Source organism: Zootoca vivipara, chromosome 10 (assembly GCF_965207765.1).
Source record: "Zootoca vivipara chromosome 10, rZooViv2.hap1.1, whole genome shotgun sequence".
NCBI classification, from domain to species: domain Eukaryota; kingdom Metazoa; phylum Chordata; class Lepidosauria; order Squamata; family Lacertidae; genus Zootoca; species Zootoca vivipara.
In genome coordinates this window covers 42,645,756-42,665,049 of record NC_142593.1, presented here as the reverse complement: position 1 = coordinate 42,665,049, position 19,294 = coordinate 42,645,756, and the positions used below count along the sequence as shown (strand labels likewise).

The window sequence follows — 19,294 nt, the reverse complement described above, 5'->3', positions numbered from 1 at the left end:
AAAACCAAATGCTACCTTAAAATGCTGCCTTAGTTTTAAGAGTCTTAGTCATACACCTGAAGCAAAGAGGGTACTTGTCCAATCTCAGCTGGGAGGAAGTTCTGCAGACCTGGCACCACTGCATTGAGCACACAGCTCCTCATAGTTAAAAGCCATGTATCTCCCCCAAAGATCTCAGTGATCAGATTGGGATATAAGGGAACAGGTGATCCTTAAGATAACCGGAACTCATGTTGTTATGGGCCTTGTAAACTGATTCAAGAACCATGAACCTTTTGAAATGTGATACACAGGCATCCAGACTGTAGGTCATCCGATTCTCCTACCCCATCCCACCAGACGTTTGAATGTATCTACAGTGGTACCTCGGTTTAAGTACACAATTGCTTCCGGAAGTTTGTACTTAACCTGAAGCGTACTTAACCTGAAGCAAACTTTCCCATTGAAAGTAATGGAAAGTGGATTAATCCATTCCAGACAGGTCCGCGGAGTACTCAACCTGAAGCATACTTAACCCGAAGTATGAGTGTAATTGGTTCTGGAAGTCCGTACTTAACCTGAAGCGTACTTAACCTGAAGCGAACTTTCCCATTGAAAGTAATGGAAAGTGGATTAATCCGTTCCAGACGGGTCCGCGGAGTACTTAAACTGAAAGTACTCAAACTGAAGCGTACTTAAACCGAGGCATGACTGCAGATAAGTGTTTCCAAACCTCTTCCCCTTTTCCCAGAAAAAAAGGCTTATTCAAACTTACCTAGAGAAAGAAAATATTTGCCTTTAAAAGTTCCTAGACAGATGGATAACACAAGCAGAGACTGGTGCACAGGCCGTCTTGACAGACAACTCCCTGTGCACACACACACACAAAGACAGATCTGAAACACATACCAACGTAGGCTGATGGAATGATACACACAGAGACATCTGCTGCTTGGGCAAATGCATCCTGCTCTGGTCCATATCCATGAACAAAACGTTCATTTCTCAAGATGCTTCGCTGTACTCTTCAGAGTGCAGGTAAGGGATCACATTTCTAAAGAATTTCCTAGTGCCCAATAAAAGAATTTCCTAGTGCCCTCCAGATATCCCATCAGTCCTAGCTGTTTCCTGATTTCAGCAGTATCCCAGACAGAAGCTCGGAATCCTGTCTTATATAAGTGTTGCTAGTATGCATATGCTAATAATGCATATGCTAATAATAATGCATAATCTAATAATCCTCTTTAACAGGTGTGATCCTGGCCAGCATTCCAACCATCATTGGTTGAGTTTAACTAGTCTGGCTTTTTGACTTGTTAGCTGTCTCGGAAGTACGTTTTTAAACAAACAAACAAACAAACAAACAATATTTTAGGATTAAGCTTCAGACCTAGTCATTTTAAGCATCTGCTGAATGTGACTTCTTTGAATATCAAGTAATTAGCCCCTTAGCAGGAGAACTGAATGTTATATTCACTATTCTGATTAAGGTCTGAGACTCCCTGACATCATCACAGGCAAAATTGCACATTAGTGTTTGACTTTCTATGAGATACAAGACTACCCTGTTTCCTCCTATTTACACTATATTAATGTAAATCTATTTTGTATTGACTTCATTGGAGTCTTAGCTTTATGGGCTGTTAGAGTCATTGAAAATTTCCATGGGTCTGGTTGACGAGCTAGGGATAATGGAAGTTTTCAAATCATCACTTGGATGGCTAATATTTTCTACTATCTGCCGCACCAGGTTCATAGCAACCGTAGCTTTTTACAGTCCAATTCAGAAGACGGCAGATAGGCTATAATTCTGTCATAAGTTTATTGTGAACCCATTTCTTCTCTTTGGCTCTCTCCCACTCTCTTCTTACCATCCCACCACCAGTTCTGTGGCTGCCATTCCTCAAGGCTTTCAGTGGCAGTGTAGATTAAAAAAAACCAAATCCAACAAGAAGTGGGGCTGCTTCCCATGCTGAGATTTCCCCCTTTCGGGTGATGCTCTCATTACCACATAATTTGCCACTGTCCTGTGTCTTCTAAAAGTGTTGAATGGACCAATGGAGGAGGCTATTCTCCTAATGCAGACATCTACTCCAGGCATGGCCAAACTCGGCCCTCCAGATGTTTTGGGACTACAACTCCCATCATCCCTAGCTAACAGGACCAGTGGTCAGGGATGATGGGAATTGTAGTCCCAAAACATCTGGAGGGCCGAGTTTGGGGATGCCTGATCTACTCCCATTGTGGGGGGAAAATAATCTTTAGATTCTTGCTGTGGCATTTTGAAATAGAGCACAGTATCATTGGTCCAGGGAGACTGGGGGCTAACTCTGCATGACATAGATCAGGGATCCCCAAACTAAGGCCCGGGGGCCGGATGTGGCCCAATCGCCTTCTAAATCTGGCCCGTGGATGGTTCGGGAATCAGTGTGTTTTTACATGAGTAGAATGTGTTCTTTTATTTAAAATGCATCTCTGGGTTATTTGTGGGGCCTGCCTGGTGTTTTTACATGAGTAAAATGTGTCCTTTTATTTAAAAAGCATTTCTGGGTTATTTGTGGGGCATAGGAATTCGTTCATATTTTTTTTTCAAAATATAGTCTGGCCCCCCACAAGGTCTGAGGGTCAGTGGACTGGCCCACAGCTGAAAAAGTTTGCTGACCCCTGACATAGATGAAGTTTTATTAGGGTAAGCCCTCAGTGCACCCAAAAAACAAACAAACAAATAAATATACCTGCCCAGTACAAAGTTCATTGCATCTAGGTTAGGAATGGATGGGTTTCTTTTTGGTCAATGTTTCATACATCACTTTCATACTCAGGTGTCAGTTCCATCCCATTGGATGGAAAATCCTCTATGGATTTTCTCTAAAAATGTTGTATCATTCAAAATAGGCATTTTAAAGCACATTTTGATACTTTTTTTTTAGTTGTGTCACAACACTGGAGAAGTGCAAGATTCAATAGATAGTTCTGTTGCAATCCGCACATTCTTCCAGGAGGTGCATATCAGGTCAGTTCATACTAGAATTCACAAAGATTTAATTCTTAACTTCCCTAAATCAAAGAAAACCTCTCCTGAAGCAGGATAGTTTAAATCAGATTTTATTTTAAGGAATGCAGCCTCTTTCTTGCCATTTTAACTCCACAGTAATGTACCTTAACATTATTATATGAGCCCTATTTCAATTTAAACAGGCCAAATAATGTTTGCTTCACTTTCCTTCCTTTTCATTTTTACCCAAAAGACTTTTTGCAAAACCGTTTTCATTTTTACCCAAAAGACTTTTTGCAAAACCCTTTTCATTTTTACCCAAAAGACTTTTTGCAAAACCCTTTCATTTACATTTCCAAGAAAAAATAGACTGTTTAATGAAGGATAATTAATTTTTAAGGGCTCCAGATGAGGTGAAAATACTGCTGAGAGGGACTGAATTTTTACTGGTACTGTGTGGGAATGTGGTACAGAGGGAATGCAAGATAATCCAATAAATGAAATTCCCTCTGCAGAACCTCTTTCTGCAGAACCTCTGTGTGTGTGTGTGTGTGTTTGACAGCAAAGAGATTCCTTTAATCAGAGTTTTCTGTCATTGGGTGATAATTGAAAGAAGAAGGTATTGCATCTATTTAACCTCCCAAAGACCAGGAATCTCTTATGACCCCTTTTTTTTGGTGGTGGTGATGTTACCAGTCTGGGCTCTGTGGTAGAGTGTGCTTTGTGTGCAAAAGGTCCTAGGTTCATTCTTTGGTGTCACCTGGTCAGGCTGAGAAAAGATCCTGCCTGAAGCCCCAAAGAGATGTTGCCAGTCGGTAGCAACAATTGGTAGCAATCTCTCCTCCACTCTTTTCATGCCTCTTCTGGTTCTGGGAGACAAGGGGAGAGGAAAGCTTTATTTGTTTGTTTGTTTATTTATTTATTTATTATTTGTACCCCAACCATCTGGCTGGGTTTCCCCAGCCACTCTGGGCGGCTTCCAACAAAAAATTAAAATACATTAAAATATCACACATTAAAAACTTCCCTAAACAGGACTGCCTTCAGATGTCTTCTAAATGTCAGGTAGTTATTTATCTCTTTGACATCTGATGGGAGGGCGTTCCACAGGGTGGGCGCTACTACTGAGAAAGCCCTCTGCCTGGTTCCCTATAGCTTTGCTTCTCGCAGTGAGGGAACCGCCAGAAGGCTCTTGGCGCTGGACCTCAGTGTCTGGGCAGAATGATGGGGGAGGAGATGCTCCTTCAGGTATACTGGGCCGAGGCCGTTTAGGGCTTTAAAGGTCAACACGAACACTTTGAATTGTGCTCGGAAATGTACTGGGAGCCAATGTAGATCTTTCAAGACCGGCATTATGTGGTCTCGGTAGCCGCTCCCAGTCACCAGTCTAGCTGCCACATTCGGGATTAGTTGCAGTTTCTGGGTCACTTTTGAAGGTAGCCCCACATAGAGCGCATTGCAGTAGTCCAAGCGGGAGATAACTAAAGCATGCACCACTCTGGCGAGACAGTCCGTGGGCAGGTAAGGCCTCAGCTTGCTTGTTGCAGCAGCAGGAGGAGACATCCATGACTCTCGACCAACCTGACTTATCTTTGCCTCTTGACCTCCCTCCTTCCACTCGTCTGCTTCAGCTTCTTCCTCTGATTCTTGACTTCTCTGTCAAATAATAATAATAATAATAATAATAATAATAATAGTAATAATATATTATTATTATTATTATTATTATTATTATTATTATTATTATTTATTTATTTATTTATACCCCAGCCACTCTGGGCGGCTTCCAACAAAACATTAAAATACAATAATCTATTAAACATTAAAAGCTTCCCTAAACAGGGCTGCCTTCAGATGCCTCCTAAAAGTCTGGTAGTTGTTTTTCTCTTTGACATCTGGCGAGAGGGTGTTCCACAGGGCGAGTGCCACTACCGAGAAGTCAAAGACTTTCCCAACTCACTGAGCCCTTTTACCCCTTCAGTACTTACACCTCCTCTTCCCAGTCTTCTCCTCCTTCTCCCTGTGACCACTCATCATCACTGTCCTACCACCAGTCCCCGGACTCTGAGCCTTCTTCCCTTGGTGGTTCCCCAGCTGGTTCCTTCCACTATTCCTCTGTATTTATATAAGGCCACCCAACATTATTGTTCTCTGTATAATGTAACTGCAGGATATCTATAAATGCCAGTTGCTTGGGGAAATCAACAGGCAAGGCTGTTGAATTTATTTCAGAATTTACAAGCTGCTGTACGCTCAGTGAATACCCAAACAGTGTATACAATCAACCCTTCTGCCATATTCTTGTTGTGGGCATCCTAAACCCACTTGCCTAGTGTTGCAGAAAACAAAGCAGACATTTGGTCTCATCCACTGAGAATTCTTTTTTAATGCTCTTATACGTTTTGCATTTCCCTGTGTTTCTGCCACAAGGTAACCTCAACTTTGGACCAGTCATTAATGATGGGTTGGGGGGGGGGTTACTAAGAAGGAAAACCTCCCAGCAAAACTTATTTCCCATTTTTCTCTGCAGGTTAGTTATGATGGAGAACTTCACAAGCACCCACAGTTGGAAGCGGACTTGGCAGCAGTGAGAGAGATCTATGGGCCAAATGCAGTTTCTCTCAGGTATCTATATATCTCTTTGCGAAGGTGAATTAAGGATGACTCTGTAGCTAAGAAGAAGATGGCAAATTAATATAGCTTAGCACTGAGGGGAAGCTGTATATCTGGTATCTAAAACTGAGTAAATAAAGGCTTCTACAGTAAGGTTTCCAGGGACATCCCCCAGATTTACAAATCAGTCCCCTAACAAAATCCATCTATTTAGTAGGAAGTTGAAAAGTGTCCCCGGACTCATTGAAAAAAATCTGGTAACCTTATTCTACAGGGGAATCTCTGTTTCAGAACAAGCAGGAGCATGCCATGTCATTTCCTGCATATGCAGAGGAAAAAGAAATTGAATAGTTTCCCCCCCCCAGGTGTCTGGATCTGCCCCCCTCCCCTTTGGTTGCATTAAATTTACTGAAATTTAAGATGCTGTTTGTTATACAGTGGTACCTCTACTTACGAATTTAATGCGTTCTGAACGCACATTCATAAGTTGAAAAAAATTGTAAGTCGAATCCCATAGGAATGCATTGGGAGAAAAAAATCGTAAGTCGAAGCAACCCTATCTAAAAATTCGTAAGTAGAAATAATCCTATCTAAACAGCATCCAAGATGGCGGACGGAGCTCCGTTCGTAAGTAGAAACATTCGTAAGTAGAGTTATTCATAAGTAGAGGTACCACTGTATAGTGAGTCCAGCCAGTGGTAGTATAGTAACATCTTTATTCATGGCAGCAAGCAAGTAAACACACACACACACACACACACACACACACACACACACACACACACACACCTCAGCCCTGCTGCTATATATAGGCACTTGGGCTAGCCTACCCAACCCAGGTGAAGCTAATTAAAAGCAGTCACTACCTCCCTTAACTAGTTCCTGCCTGCTCTGCTACTGTGCTGTGCCTGCAAATTCAATACACAACACTATTTTTGGGGTCACTGCTAAATGTCTTTGGCCATTTGAAGCCTTCGGGTGATTAAATAAGCAGTTTTTGGCAGTTCAGGGCTGCATCCTAAGCACACTTGCTAAACTTCTTTGAATATACCGGGACTTCACTTCCAAGCAAACATCCATTGGATTGTGCTGCATCATAGTTAGCCAAGTTCACCCATAACACTAAACCAAACCATGGATTAGCACAAACAAACAAAACAGAGAAGATGGTGGCTGCTTTGTTCCTCCTCTGGTTGCTGCAATGCCTTTGCGAACTATGCCACAGTTTGGCTTAAGCATTAATGTCCGGACATAAGTTTGTGGCTTATCTCCCCCAGACAAACCACAAGTGGTAAGCCATAGTACAAACCTGGGCTACAGCTCAAGGTTTGTTTGGAGCAAGATAAACCACAAGCCTGGGTTTGGATGGCAAACTCTGGCTTAGTCCATAGCACCCACACATTTGGTTATTCATGCTAAGCCATGGTTTTCTGTTAAAGCTATGGTTTTCCCAGTAGTGATGTATGGAAGTGAGAGCTGGACCATCAAGAAGGCTGATCGCCGAAGAATTGATGCTTTTGAATTATGGTGCTGGAGGAGACTCTTGAGAGTCCCATGGACTGCTAGAAGATCAAACCTATCCATTCTTAAGGAAATCAGCCCTGAGTGCTCCCTGGAAGGACAGATCGTGAAGCTGAGGCTCCAATACTTTGGCCACCTCATGAGAAGAGAAGAATCCTTGGAAAAGACCCTGATGTTGGGAAAGATTGAGGGCACTAGGAGAAGGGGACGACAGAGGACAAGATGGTTGGACAGTGTTCTCGAAGCTACGAACATGAGTTTGACCAAACTGCGGGAGGCAGTGCAAGACAGGAGTGCCTGGCGTGCTATGGTCCATGGGGTCACGAAGAGTCGGACACGACTAAACGACCAAACAACAACAACAACAACAACAAGCCATGGTTTGGCTGAGCATTATGTCTGAACTTGGTCAGGCTGCTAATTCATAAACTCTGTGGTACCTGAATATCCAACATAATTTTAGTGAAAGAGATCAGTCAAATGTCTAGTTAACCTGAAGAACACCTAAAAGAACAGTCTGCTTCCATCATTGTGTTTAATTTGCCATTTCATCTTCATGGATTCAGTTCTTAGAGTACTTTACAAGTGACCATTCCTCATCACCATTTCAGACTGTCTCTATTTTAGCATAGAATAAAATATAAAAAGTTGTCAGAATTTGAACATGAGCTGTGCATATGTTTCTCTCTCCATTTAGTGAAGCCAAATTAATATTCCTTAGAATCCATTTGTTTCATTCTGCTGAGTGGCATATGAATTGAATTTGTGAATGTACGTTGCACTTCCTTAGACAATACGACTAAAGGAAAATCTTACTTTCATTACGTGCCATTTTGAATTAAGTGGAAATTCATTAAGTACAGAGCGTATTGGAAATTAAAGGCCAGACATGGAATGAAGAAGATAATCATTTAATTGCAAGGCTGATAACAGCTATAGTTGGGGAAGCAATGCATACCTTCATAATAAGCTCCCTTAGGCTCCACAAGCTATGAAAGTAAATGTTAACTTCTTATAAAAACGTCAGCGTGCTCCATTTCTTCAGTACCTGCTTCATTATAATTTGTGTGATCTTCTGAGGCCCAATTCATTTAATAACTGGCTGCTTCTGGCTTGCAAAAGAAAAGAAAAAAACAAACAACCACAAAACATTTTACATTTTTTCTCTGTGCCACTGTTGAAAGTGCTTACAAGTTCCTTGGTGGTCAAAACATGCTCCTCTGAATTTTCATGCAACTCAATCCAGTGCCACCTAGTGGCTAAACCATATAATGACATTATCCACACGGTTGTCCTAAGAGACATCTTGTGCCTAGAATAGAAAATCCAAATAGCAAATCTCCAGTGTAGCCTCCCCATACTTGACTGGACAGATGCCATGATATCATTACTGCACTGAATGCTCCACAGTATGTGCAAAGAGTCATTGAGGCAGAATTTAGCATTGTTACAATATCATGAGGGATAATGTTTATGACTGGTACCTTGATATACTAACACTTGATGAGTTTTTAGTGATAGCCAGTATCTCTCGCCATCCAGCAGGCTATATGGGGGCTTAATTACCTTATCTGGGATTTAAACTTCTTATTGCTACTGTTGATTCTGTTGTGATTTTACATGATCTTTGTACTCCCACCCTGGGATCATGCTGTGATGGGAGTGGCTTTAAAATTCTGGGTAGAGATCAGTGTCCATATGGGCATGCAGTGCAGCTTGCCAGATGGAAATATCCTCACTCTCCTCCCTATTGTGTGCTGTTCTGAGTGTTCTCACCTCCCCAGAGCGAGGTTTTTTTTTGGGGGGGGGGGTATACATGAGAGGAGAGGAGGATAAGCCCCATTGTGCAAGTGGAAGTCCTTGTACAGTACAGGGCTTCTGTTGATCGGCTGCATTAGGTGAATCCCACCCATTGTAAACAAACAAAAGAAATTGAACATACCGAAGCCATATACTTAATGATAACCTGAGTAAACAAATTGTGTCCCGTATATTTATTGAGAACCTAAGCAAACACAGAAGACCCATAAAAATGTATTCTTAGTATCTTGGCTTTACTCGATAGGTTGTAGGTGTTGCTAAACCAATTTTTAACTGTGAGGTTTTGTCTTAAGGCCCTATCTCTCAATACTCAATGTGTAAAGTGTAGCATGGAAGCATAACACAAGCAATCTTGTTGAAATGCTAGAAGTTTGTGCATATATTATGCATTGGTGAATTCTGCGCTTACTGCTTGATAGCTTTAAGAGGAGAACTTTAAAGTTTAGGTTTTCTTCCCTGCATATGCATATTGATCAAAATATTTAATATAGATGAGTTGCTCTTGTTCTAAAATACTACCAGTATTACAATTTTCTTTTTGAATCAGTGTGTGTGTGTGTGTGTGTGTGTGTGTGTGTGTGTTGGTTTATTTATATGCTACTTTTTTGACCAGATGCACCCAAAGTGATGAATGACATATTAATACAGGAGAAAGAGACAAGGATAGCACAGCCAATGCAATGAGTCAATCGGAACAAGATAAAACAGAAAAATCATCAAATATTTGCCCGTCGCACTGGATGCGCATTATTAAATTTCATTCACGCTCTCATTTTACAGACACTGTTGGAATAACATTTTCTCTGTAAAGCTTACTCAACTAGAGAACAGTCAATCGATTTTGCCCTAATATTTCAAGACACTGCTATTATTGTATGTTTGTTTTATCGTAAATATTTAAGATGTAGTCCAGCTAAATTTAAAGCAAACCACTTTATTTCAGCGGGAGAGCTCAGTACATTGTTAAATACCTCAGGACCAAAATACCTCAAGGACTGCCATTCCTCATATAAACCAGCCCAGACTCTGCATTAATCAACTTTGGCCCATCTTTGTGTACCTCCTCCATGTGAGGTTTTTCTTTTTTTTTTCAACATACTTTTTATTAATTTTACAAAATACAAAAAACGGTACATACATAAACACCTTTTCCACCTCCTTCCTACCCACCCACATGGGTCCTCCCCTGCCACAGAAGTATCCCATGTATGTGAACAGTCCGAGATGGTCCATTTTATGCTTGGATTTCTGTCCTCCTCCCCCTCCCCTGACCCCAAAGCCCCCCCCTGCCACCAGGGAGCTCCAGCAAACCAGGGCAGTACGCAGGAGGCCATCCATCCAACCATCTATTGTCATACCAAAAAAAGAAAAAAAGAGAAATAGGAAAAAAGAGAAAAAAGAAAGGGCAAAAAAAGAGAAAAAAAAATACAAAACAGAAAAAATTTTCTTACATTCATAATTGTAAAACCATATTTTGTGGGCTTCCCCTCCCCCCCCTTCCCCGGTTTTCATCCCTTTTTTATCATCTGCAACAGTTTCTTACTTTATAAAAATACACCTTTGTATCTTATACAACTTATAAATCAATTGTTAACATTTTCATCTAATATTCAAATCACTGAAAAATCAAACTCCCATTTTATCTTCCCATGCCTAATTTTTACTCCCTCTATAAGCCTCCATATTTTCACATTTTTCCAAAATCCATTCACTTTTAAAACTATAACTATTCTCAATTTAACCTTACATCCCCGATTACCGGCTCCACCCCCCCAATCCAGCAAATTCCATAATCAGCAGACCAGTTATAAACCTGTTAATCCATCCTTAAAATCACAACATCACTTTCCCTTCACCCCACCCCCTGTTTACAGTCTTTTGCCATCCAGGCCACCATACAAGACCCCTGAATTTCTTCTCTTCTCTGCATATTTTTTCCTTCTTCCCTGTGGGCGTTCTGGAGTTCCAGTAATACCAATCGTGCCCTCCTCAAAGGCAGGGCACTCCATCCAACTTTTTGTAGGGTAAAGTCATCATTTTTTTCGTGGTGTGTTTCATTTTGTGTTGAATCATCACAGTCCTCATCTTCATCTTTTCCTTCCAAATCACAGTCACCATCATTGTCATTCTCACATTCATCTTTTTCAGTGTCAAAAGCTTCATCTTCTAAAAAATCATATTCTGCCATCACCATCTGAAATTGTTGCTGTAACTCTTGCCGTCGTAACTCCTCTTGACATAGTTCTATTCTTGTTTCCCACATTAAGGTCAAAACAGACCGCTGGAACTCAGGGGAACACTTTTTTGTTGACATAGTTCAATCCTGCCAAGGTCAAAACTTGTCACGTGGGGTGGAGTATGATCACAGTTTATTTTCTCGACTCCATTTTAACAAACTGGCTGCATTCTTCAAGTCTTATTAACAATAAAGTTCGAACTCACATTTCACAAACATTTAAACCAAAAAAGAAATTCCACAAAGTCCAGAAATACAAAGTGAAATAAAAATTGACTTATAAATCCTGGTCAACTCACTGGGTTGTCTGGGCTGCCGGCTCCCGAGGAAAAGAAAGGTTTTTCTTAATCTTTACCTCTTGCTGCAGGGCACTCACAACCACAGTCTCTCTCCCCTTTCACCCTGCATCAAAGGGGAGATTCTCTTTGATGCCTTTGAGGGATCCTTTTGAATTGCAAATCTTCTGTTTACGGCTTCGGGTTTCTATTTACTGTCTCTTTTATTGCCGGGGGGGGGGGTGGCTTCCTCTTTTCTCCCCTCTCTCCCAGATCCAAATTGTTTTATAATCCAAATCGTGAGGTTACTTACAATCTTGTTTCCAATCGTTTTATTTTCGGAAGAATCCAGCGCTCTCCGCCTTCGGCTTGAAGCTTCTCCCTGCTAGAATAACGTTGCCGCTCAAAATGGCCCCCGCGACTTCTACCCTCCTCGCTCCGGAGCTCTTATTAGAGCTAGCCGAAGGGTTGGGGAGTCCGGATTGGGGCTGTGCCAAGCATATTTGCCCCCAGGACGCCCTTCCCGAGGTTCTAAGGGGCGCAGCGTCGCTCTCGCTGCCCTCCCCACTCCTAGCAGGGACGGGCCGTCTCGGAGACGAGACGAAACCCCGCCGATCGGCGCTGGCGCTGAACCCGGAAGCCCATGTGAGGTTTTTCAATCCGGGAGTTGGCACCTATGGTCCCTGGTAGAACAATGGTTTTGTTTCCACAAACAGACAAAACAAGTCAAGGTGTACAAAGAACAGAATAACACATTGTGATCCTGAACCATACTTCTAATGAAATTGAACAGGAAGTGTGAAACCACAATCAAAATGTAAAATATTTATTTTCTCACTCTTACAGGCTGCAATAGTCTGTGGGAATCCTGTTGCTTTCACAGAGGTGTCCGTTTTGTGTGGCTTTTTCCAAAAGTTAATTATTTTAAAATAATGACTTGGTGAAAGTCAGCAATATATGGCAATGCTGCTTCATAACTAAGTCTTTGGGGCTGCTGCATCGCACCAGCTGTGTCTTAGAATGGAAATTATTTCGGCTGTTTTGGATTGCACATTCATTTCTTCCATTTCATTTTTGTGGCTTAGCATGGAAATTCATTTTCACCATTAAAACCACATCTCCAAATGTAAGCTAAAATGCCACTCACTTCCCAAACGCTTCCTGTTGGAAGTTATCCTGCCATAGTCTCCTCCAATTTCTTTACGCTGAAGACACATGAAGCTATTGTCTATCAGACTATACATTTGTCCTTCCAGCTCACTACTGTAATGTCTGCTGTGGCTGTTAGTATCTCTCTGGGATCTGAGGCAAAATATATATCTCTTCATTTGCTACCTGAGATTTTTATGCAGCGATACTGGAGACTGTATATAATATCTGCTGTGTGCAAATTATCAGCTCTGCTGCTGAGGTACGGTCTCAGCAAAAGCCATGCAGAGGTGACATTGGAACCATTTTGGTGCGGGTGAACAGAACCTATTCAATACTGCAAGAAATCCCATTTTTATGTTGGAAGAAACAGGGTTGAATATACAGTTGACTGTCTCCTAGTTCTATATTCTTCAATCTGCTGATAGGATATCTCTTTCGGATAGTCACAAGTATCAAAGTTAGCTGTAACATGCTGTTCTTTCCTTTCAGGGAATATGGAGCCATTGATGATGTAGACATTGATCTGCATATTGATGTTAGCTTTCTTGATGTAAGTAATTGAACCATATGGTAATATAGCAATCATTAATACATATCTGCCTTTGTTTTTCATCAAGATGTGTAGTCAGCCACACACTGGCACATAGCTTCTTTTTTCTTTCTTTTTTTACCACCAGAAGCTTCCATTGCATGAGTCTGTTTTCAGTAGAAACATTTTTGTGCAACTCTTAAATATTTGGTGTAGTGGTATACATTTATGTCATGATGACTTAAAAAGATACAGCTTTCTCCATTAATGTTAAAAGTTTACAGCAGGAGACAAGGGACCTGGTGTAATAGCCTCGCATTAGTTCTTCATGTTAAGTTTTGGTTTGCCGTGTTTGCAAGAAAGTGTGTAAAGTTTAGGAAAGACAGGAAAGATATCCCATGGGCCATATTGCATATCCTCCAGCCATTTACTGCATGGGCGGATGGTTTTTGGTCCAAAAGTGCCTTTTTGAATGGCATGTGTCATCCACAGTAGTGGCCTACTGCACACTAGGGTAGAGCATGCCATTTTAGGAAGTAAAACTTAATTTTTGCAAATTCCTTCAGTGAGGAGTTCTTAAAAATATATTTTTGGGTGTGAGGAATTCAAATCTGCTATTATTTTTGTGATCGGACAACAGTGAGCTTGGTAAGTCTACATTTGATTCAGAAGCACATAAACTGCTTTCGGAAAACCAAAGAATTTTAATTTTGCATTCTGAAAATGTCAGGTAATTCATCATCATCATCATCATCATCATCATATACAACTGCAAGTACTTGGCAATCATTTTTAGTGATTTCTGTGCAATTTTACACACATTTTATTTACCAAGCAAAACTAAATTATATTAATTTAACCAAAATATATTTTGAATTCCCAAATCATGTTACAACTTTTCAGCACCCCTCATTTTGGGAATTTGAAAGTTGAAAATGTGTGTGTGTTTTCTATTTTGCACAAGACCTTGTACACAAAGGAGCATTAGAACTGTGACAGGACCTATCTTTTGTAGCACTGTGTGAACCCTTTTAGAAAACCACAGGCAAACTTTTACCAAATAGTGCTAGTGTCTGTTTTCCTTCCACACCCAGAGGGAATGGATTCTCAATGACAGGGAGGAGTTGTGTTCCTCTCCATCTTGGATTAGTATCTGAACTGAAGAAGAATTTGGTGGCATGCGTGTGACAATGCTTGGCTCTTATAGGAAGATGATGAGTTGCCAAGATTTGTCATCCAAGCCAAGAAATGCAAAGTTCAGGCCAAAATCTCTATGAAAGAAAGCACTATTTTGTTTTAAATGTAGTGGGATAAATTTTACCATTTCTTCATTTAAAACCATTTTTGACCTTTTCCATTGCTGCAAAACCACAAAGTTTTCCTCAGTCGGCTTTTAGTAACTGTGATGTTTAGTTCATGCCAAAATTTATCGGTATAGAGATCATAACTGTGACCAATAAATCAGGAATTGGATTCTAATCATCTTTTTATGTAACTTTGTTCAGAATTAACATTTTTGATGTGGCTTGTAGATGGCAATCGCTCATGATTCAAATGGTTTGTAAGATCTTTGTCCATTATCACATTTAACAGCTGTACCATATAGGAACAAATGTTCCTTCAACAGTTATCATGCTTGAAGAAGAACTTTTATTTTAAATGTAGATATTTCATGGAGGAAATTCAGGGCAATTTATGGGAACAAAGCAGCCCACTTTCTTATAAGTCACACCTCACTAAGTAAAAGCTGTTAACCATAGACTATAGTTTAATGAAGCCATCCTATTTCTGACTCTGAAACTGAAATATATTTGAGGGTAATCTAGAAGTAATGGGATGAATTTATTTGGACAAAGGCAACTGTCCTATACTCACTAGGAGCAAGCCACTGTAGGGGTAAGTGGGACTGACTTCAAGTAAATCTGTATAGAATCAGGTTGCATGCGACTAAAGGTGGAAACCATAGTGCGTAGATACCTGCGTAGCCCATCCCTCGCTCCCCATTCTGGGGGAATAAAACAAGAAGACTAACTTTTGTACAACTTCATTTCTGCAAACCTATGGGATAAAATGATGCCCATGGCAGAGATTTGTATAGGTACCACGGGAAGGGGAAAGTTCCATATTCTTCTCATTTGTGAATCCCATTTCTGTCAAAATCCAGTTCATGCTTTATTACTGACCTCTTTCCAGTTACTAGTATCAAGTAGAAGCTGATAGAACTCATGCCTTGGCAAATCAATCTAGACAGCAACTTAGGCCAGCACATTCATTTCCTTTGCCAGCCCTGGAAGCAAGAATGGCGGGATTTGAACCTGATGATAATGGCTAATGGCTTCTGTTGTGCTCTTGATTCAGGAAGAGATTGCAGTGGCATGGGACGTGATCCGCACAGAGCCTATAATTGTGCGGTTGCACTGTTCACTCACGCAATATCTAAATGGCCCCGGTAAGTCGCTTTTGTCGTTCCTTTTTCCTATGCAATGCCTTCGTAGGGAGTCCTGCACATGGCGCCCATGATGATTTTTCTCCACCAAGCAATTATGAGATTCGATTGTAGTGCATAATTATATTCTCAAGAAGAGAGTATTGGCTTCTGAAGGGCTGTTTAATTTTAGCAGACAGAGACATAGCAATAATCAATGAGTGGATGTTAATACTACAGAAATTCAATTATTAAATCTGTGTGGGCGATTAGCAGTCAGAACGGATTGCTAATGAAGTAGAGTGATGGACTCTCAATCAGGTCAGGATTCCTGATCCTTCTTAAGATTTTACTTTGCAACTTCCTACTCTCAGCAAATCCACAACCTTTTTGCATTTGTTTACCTCCTGAAAAACCCTGGTGCCTTGCAGAGAATTCTGGGACACAAATCTATGGCAGCTTTCCACCCACCCTTTTCATGGCTACATATTGCACTGGAAGATCAGTATAAGCTGGCAATCTCCCCCCCCCTGTGGTGATCTCATTGAGGAAGCTCTGATAACCTTCCAGGAAACTTGAGGGTTTTGAGGGAAATGGTTTGAAAGTCAGGAGATATTATGGAGAATGCACGCCTACTGCTGAAAACTTCAGCCAGTTTCTTCCTTTCCTTTTCACGTAATGCTCTAAAGGGTGTGATGCTACATCACTGGGCTTCAAGTTTCCCCTTTTCTAGAAAAAGAGGTGCCAGAACGCACCATGAACACCTCCTTTATTCTCTTACAATGGTAATGGTGCCCACCTGAGAAGTGCCGGAACTGAGTTCTGGTGAGTTCTGGCTGGAAAAAAAGCCCTGAGACACACAGAAGACCCACTGAGAGAGAAAAATTCAGTTCCCTACAAGCAATAACATGTATCGCTAAGATTTCACTGTAAGACTTAAACCAAGTTGTGTTATGATTTTTCTATGCATAGAAAATTCATTATAGCAGCAATCATAGGGGACCAGCCTTTGCTCAGTTTTTAAAAACTTTGAAATGAACTTCTGATAAGCGTTTATTTCACCAGCACAATTATCTGATAAGCTGTTCCTTCACTCGCACAATTAATTTCATCACTTGAGGAAACTATTCTTTCTTTATGAGTATTTCTTTTTGCACTCTCTTGTCTAAGCATCACCATTAACACTAATCCAAAACAATTGTTAGAGGTAGCATCCTTTTGAAAATTAAGCAAGAAGTGTTTGTTTGTTAGATTGTTTGTTTGTTTGGTAGATGGACACTTATTATCTTTGTACTAACAACTGACCGTCTTTCAATAGTTGTTTACTTTTTCACATTCATGAAAGAACTCAGCTGTCTCCTTGTTATAGCAATCTGTGCCCTGTTTATATTTTTGAGTTGACCCATGAGACCATTTCCCCCAAACCCTATCTGTGACATCATCTGGGGTTGGGGTTAAATCCTGCATTGGCTGAGCACTCCTGTCTCCAGTCCAAAACAGCCAAAGGAAAAGGTCTTCCTTCAACACCTACCCACTCGTCACTTGTATCAATGGGTGCATTCAGATGTGAGGAATATTGTGTTGGTTTTCCTGCTAATAATGCTGGCACTTCTGTCCTGTTCTCTGATGTTCCCATCACATTGCAAGTATTGGTTGTCTTATGGAACTTTTAGACCATTATACTGCCATGCCACACTAAATTCCATTTGCACCAGGAAGCCATTGGACAATGCCACTACTCCCCACCCTTTCTGTATCGTCTGTTGATATATTGCCCCAAATTTTGTCATTTTACTCCTGCAATTTTCTAGGTTAATGTACTATATTCCGGGAAGTGACTTTCACACTGTGTGAAAGGTCAAATACAATACTGGAATTAACAGGGAAATGTTGGGGAAATGGAATAAACTGCTTTGTGAATGCAGCCAATTTTTATCCACATCAAGTGCCTTGCTTTGTAAATTATACATTTCCTTTCCATACTTTTATCTCCCTTTCTGTTCTCTCTGCTCCCATCCCTCTTGTGTCTCACCAGTACTTAAATTAAAAGCCTTCAGGTGATGTTTCTCCTGGAAGCAGGAGAGGTTCTTTCTCCACAGCCAAGTAGTGACTCAAATAATATTGCACGTGTCCAAAGACAGACCTGTCCAGTAGTCTCATGAAAATCATATGCAGCCAAGCACTCCAGTTGATGGGTGTTGCAACTTGCAGGCTACACTGCTCTTGGCTTTATATCCTTGTTTAACTTCCTGCCTGAGCTAGTTTTCTGTTCTGCAGACTGCAATTGCTTGGTCTTTATTTCGTTGATCCTAACAATGGTACTGCTCTTCTGTGGATTTTGGATCGCATCCAGCAGTGAAGCAGGCACAGTCAGTGGCAGGGCAGCCAGATCAACACCTGCCTTTCTTGCCCTTGCAAGAAATTAATGTGGCAATAATCTGTAACCTTTCACAAGCTGAAAGCCATGGTCGCGAGCCTTGATGGCGCAGCTGAGTGCAAAAAACACTTGAACCCTATGGAATAAAAATGCATGTCTAGAGGTTTGGAATCTGACTTAACATACAAGTATAATAAAGCTGCACCTGCTGTAGCTAATGCCAGTTTCCTAAAAGCGGAGGAGTCCTGCTCCACGTTACATAAGGTGCAAATATTCTCCCTTTCCTCAGCTGGCTTCTTAAGAAGTAATAACCTATTTAAGATTTTTCCTCTGCTCCTCTTTGAGCCCTCTTGAAAACCCAGAGATTCTGGCAACACTACTGTATTGCTGGACTGCCATGGCCTCCTCTTTTCTGCAATTCATCTGGCAATTTTCCAGATTTTGCTTTGTTGTGCTTTGCTTTTCAGAAAGCCTGATCACCCATCACCCCTGCCCTTTCTCTAAGGCAGGCTTCCTCAACCTTGGCCCTCCAGATGCTTTTGGCCTACAACTCCCATGATTCCTAGCTAGCAGGACCAGTGGTTAGGGATGATGGGAATTGTAGTCCCAAAACAGCTGGAGGGCCAAGGTTGAGGAAGCCTGCTCTAAGGGTACTTCTCACCCATGTTGGATTTTTTTTTTTAAGTTGTTGACCCATTGGGAGAGTTTAGAGTATGAACCTCCCTATTTCAGAACTGACAGGCAAATTATAAACTAGGCCCATGTCTCTCTGAAGTTTTGGGCTCTGATCACAATTTGGTGGGCTTAAGTACCAGAGCCCTTCCCAACACCACAGAAATCTTTTTCCATCTTAAACTTGCCTGGTGGAGACAGTGGCCCTGGGAAGGGCAGCTGATGCGTTGTGGGTATAAAGGCCTATGGACTCCTAAGGAAAATGTAATGTTATGTCCAGGTTGGTGTTTCTGCAGCATCCAAATGCCTGGTCAAAGCCACCTCAGCAGCTTTTCTTGTTGGCTCCAGTACTGCCGGGTAGGTTTTGCAGAAAGGGAATCTGAGTGGGGAAACGAACTGGGGGGGTTGGAGGTGAGAGGCCTCCAACTGTTTTGTGTTTCTGAGAATGTGACATCACCTGAAGCATTGCATGGGCCCAATATTGAAATGAGCTAATTCAACGGAGTCCAAATCCCCTTGTTTTTAGCAATACCAATCCAAATTGAACCCATGGCTATCCTTGATGATATCTGGCATGGCATCTGCCAACATGGAACCTGTGGGGAAGGTCCTTTCCATTGATATGCAGGGAACTCACAATGTTCCACGAGTCTCAGTGTTCTAAAGCCTTTTCTCTGTTCAGCTCTTCTACAGTCTTGT

The 19,294-nt window shown here is 41.3% G+C and overlaps 1 protein-coding gene across 9 annotated transcripts in view; it reads left to right on the top strand.

Annotated features, from left to right (window-relative positions):
- The window catches only part of PARP8 (poly(ADP-ribose) polymerase family member 8), a 156,683-nt gene that overhangs the window by 92,167 nt on the left and 45,222 nt on the right, over positions 1 to 19,294 (top strand). For all 9 annotated transcript variants that reach the window (XM_088653241.1, XM_088653244.1, XM_060280307.2 and 6 more), the window contains 3 exons: positions 5,505 to 5,599; positions 13,082 to 13,142; positions 15,480 to 15,570. In XM_088653241.1, the coding sequence (XP_088509367.1) occupies positions 5,505 to 5,599; positions 13,082 to 13,142; positions 15,480 to 15,570 (247 nt within the window). The remainder of the gene's footprint in view (positions 1 to 5,504; positions 5,600 to 13,081; positions 13,143 to 15,479; positions 15,571 to 19,294) is intronic.